Here is a 3,618-nt window from a genome sequence, read left to right as displayed (position 1 = left end):
GCAACTGGACAAGCAATAGGCCAGCCATAGCCTAGCCACAATAAACAAAATTATAAAAAAAATAATTAACAATCACACAAAATATGGAATTAAATTTACGACACATATACTAGAAAATTCAATAATAATATCTAAATTAAAAAAGTACATTAATTAAAAAAATTACATTAATTTAAAAAAAATCTAACGACTTGCAGTCCTCTGCGTCCACTTGGCGCATGTCGGCATGTGCCTTGAGGCGGCCGACTTCATCGTGAGGTACCCCCTTCGTACGTTGGGGCGGCCACGCCGTGGCTTGGGCCGGCTTCATTAGCATCGTCATTGGGTCAACTAGTCAGTTGTACACCTTCACCTTCGACAATCATGTTGTGCATGATAATACATGCGTACATTAAAACAAGTGGTGCGAATGAAAATGACATGAAAATTGTTGGATATTTTAGTGTAATTGGATTAACTTGATTGATCAATATGATCATAATGAGACATCAAATAAGTTGGAAGTGCGGAGTGTACACTTATTTGAATTCGTTCTAATTAGACGGGGGTTCGGGGGCAGCGCCTTCGAGTAGCCGGGTCCAAGGGGCGGCAACCCCTGGCTGGGGTCGTAATTTCCGAAAGTTGAAGGACTAATTTGCAATAATTTGAAAATGAAGAGACGCGACTCTTCGTCTTCAGCCTCTTCTTATGATCGATTTCTGGTTCAAAGTTGAGATCGAAATATAGACATACAGATCGCGTATATATAGTGTTTCAAAAAAATTTTAAAAAATTTGAGCTGGCCGATCGGGAGTCTGCAATGGTTCGGCGAGCTGACCGGCCAGCGCCGGGAATATGCGAGCCGGTCCGCTATGAAATAGGAGATTCAATTTCTCAATTTCTTTATCAAATTACTCATAAATCATCCAAAATCCTGCTAACCAGCATCAGGGTTTCTGCAATGTCGCTGATTCTCAGAAGAATTGCTGCTCGATTCGGTACTGTTCCTCACTCAATCACTCTCTGCTGTTCAAAGTCCCTCTATGAAAGTAGGAAGCCCTTTTCATCTATGCTCAGAATAGATTTCAGCTCTATAAACGACATCCAATTTGCCAATTTCTTGTTTCGTGAAATGTCTCGGATCAGACCACAGCCTGCAATTTCTGTATACAACAAATTGTTGACAACTGTTGTCAATATGGAGCACCACTCCGTTGCCCTCTCAATGTTCGACGAAATGCGTCAATCAGGTCTCCCTGTAAATGAGTACACATTCGGCATCATTATGCATTGTTATTGCCTTTTAAATCGGGTGGATTTGGGGTTTTCTATATTGGGCAGCTTCTTCAAGCTCGGATACGAACCCGATGCCGCGATTTTCACCACTCTCATCAAGGGGCTTTTTTTAGATGATAAGGCTATTGAGGCAGAGAAGCTCTTCAACAAGCTGTTAGATAATAAACTCTTTGAGCCTTGTGAAGTTATTTTCTTTGTTCATGGGCTATGCAAAGCAGGGCACACTGTGACATCGTGTAATTATATTGATCTTTTGGCTGAAAAGGGTTACATTGGTAGCCATTATGCGTATAACACTCTCGTCAATAGTTTACGCAGGGGTGGGATGGTTGAGGATGCGATACTGGTACTGCGTAGAATGGTTGAACGGGGTATTTTGCCAACTACTGTCACGTATACCTCGGTTGTTCATGCGATGTGTTGTGCCGGTAGATGGGAGGATGTGCGAGTTTTGCTACGTGAAATGTTTGATAAGAAGGTTTTTATTAACTTGATCACTTTTACTGTATTGGTGAACATGCTTTGCAAGAATGGTAGGGTGGAAGAGGCGGATGATCTTGTGGAAATTATGGTGCAACAAAATGTTAGTCCTGATGTCTACACTTATAATGCCTTGATAGATGGATACTGCTCTCACGGGAAAATGGATAAAGCGAGGGAGTTAATTGATTCTCTCGCGGAAAAGGGTATTAAGCCTAATAATGTGTTTAGCTATGGTAGTTTGATCAACGGGTATTGCAAGAACGGAAACATAGATGAAGCTAAGTGTGACTTTCTGGAAGTCCCTGGGAAAGGTCTACAGAATACGAGTGGTCATTATAGCTCTATGATAAAGGAGTTGTTGCGTGAAGACAGGTTTTCGGATGGGTGGAAGCTCTTCAGTGATATGGAAGCTCAGGGAGTTCATCCGGATATTTTTACATATAGTATCTTGCTGGCTGGCTTGTGCAAGGCTAATCGAATTGATGATGCAATTTCATTAGTGCGTGCGATGGAAGAACGGGGAGTTACACCTAATATAATCACGTATGATATCCTTATCTGTGGCTTGTGTAAAGAAGGAAGACATGACCTTGCAAGAGGTATTTTTAATGAACTTCCTTCCAAAGGTTTGCAACCCAGTGCTCAGCTGTATGAGATTATTAGTGGCTCGCGTTGTGAAAAGGGATTGGCAGAGGAGGAGGCGATACTCTAGTATCTTCGAGAAATGGAGAAAAATGAGTGGACTGGATGGGGGGGGGGATACAGAGAAGTTTCTGGTCGAAGTTTTGCTGAGAACAATTTATCTACAGATTGAAACTAACTGCTTGATATGTGCCAATGTACATAAATATGTGCAGATAGAATGAGTAATTAGATGCAGAAACTACTTCTATTGTTTCAAAATTTGTTTCCATCTTTCATTTTGGTATGTGCTTTGGTGAAGCTACGCATGTACACAGGCACTCATAATTTGGCTTATAAAACTGCAACTTATAACTCAGACATTACAAGACACGTGTACTTGAGATGAGTCGAACCATTCTGGAAGGAAATTTAAGCTGACCTGACTCAAAAAGAGTCTGTTGGACTTGGGTTTACTGTATGTCTGTATACATCCTAAATTGGGCTAGTCCGGCCAGTAACAGTTTTACCACAGCCCATGGAAATAAATACAAACTCTACTTGTCATTAATTGCCCCATTTGGGATAAGATCAGCACTGATTTTAAGAAATACAAATGATTGTGGATGAAAAAATATTAGCAGTAGAATATGTTATTTTTATATACTAATTTTATAATCAGATGTGAATGAAGTAATTAAGTGGAATATGTATACATTTTAGTGAAATATGTAATTATAGCAAAATAAGACATTTATTTGTGAATGGATGGAGTATATAAATTAGTTATTGGTGCAGTAGCACTGCTCGGGATGAACTTGTACTTGTATTGCTCGAGATTAATTAGCTTGAGAATTACTGCAGTAGTTAAGATTTACTTGACTTGACTTGACGTTTCCCGAGATTGAATTGGGTCCAAGATTATCCCTGATTAACTTTGTTTCAAGAGAAGACCAAGATTCATAAGTCATGCTCCCTCCGTCCTACAAAGTTTGTCCCAGTTTGATTCGGTACGAATTTTAAGAAATTATTTGATTTTATATTAAAATGAGGTGTGTAGTGGAATAAGGGAAAATGAATTTTTACTCCCCACTCTATTCTCCATATTGAGTAGATTGAGGGGTGTATTTAATGTCGATTTTTTGGTTAGATTCCGATTGACGAAAATGGTAAAATGAGATAAACTTTATAGGATTGAGGGAGTAAATTAAAAGGACATATTTTTATTTTTATTTTTTT

At 39.2% G+C, this 3,618-nt stretch overlaps 1 protein-coding gene across 1 annotated transcript; it reads left to right on the top strand.

Moving 5' to 3' along the window:
* Window positions 1–879: 879 nt before the first annotated feature.
* On the top strand, window positions 880–2,768 carry LOC121773680 (putative pentatricopeptide repeat-containing protein At1g12700, mitochondrial). Its single transcript, XM_042170586.1, has one exon. It carries the CDS (start codon window positions 941–943, stop codon window positions 2,468–2,470), a length of 1,530 nt encoding a protein of 509 aa, XP_042026520.1. The 5' UTR covers window positions 880–940; the 3' UTR covers window positions 2,471–2,768.
* Window positions 2,769–3,618: the final 850 nt, after the last annotated feature.

The sequence above is a fragment of the Salvia splendens genome, chromosome 17, assembly GCF_004379255.2.
Source record: "Salvia splendens isolate huo1 chromosome 17, SspV2, whole genome shotgun sequence".
Classification (NCBI taxonomy): domain Eukaryota; kingdom Viridiplantae; phylum Streptophyta; class Magnoliopsida; order Lamiales; family Lamiaceae; genus Salvia; species Salvia splendens.
This window is presented reverse-complemented; position numbering and strand designations above follow the sequence as displayed.

Excerpts from the sequence above, each read along its gene's own strand:
- LOC121773680 (XM_042170586.1), top strand. The coding sequence starts at position 941 with ATGTCGCTGATTCTCAGAAGAATTGCTGCTCGATTCGGTACTGTTCCT.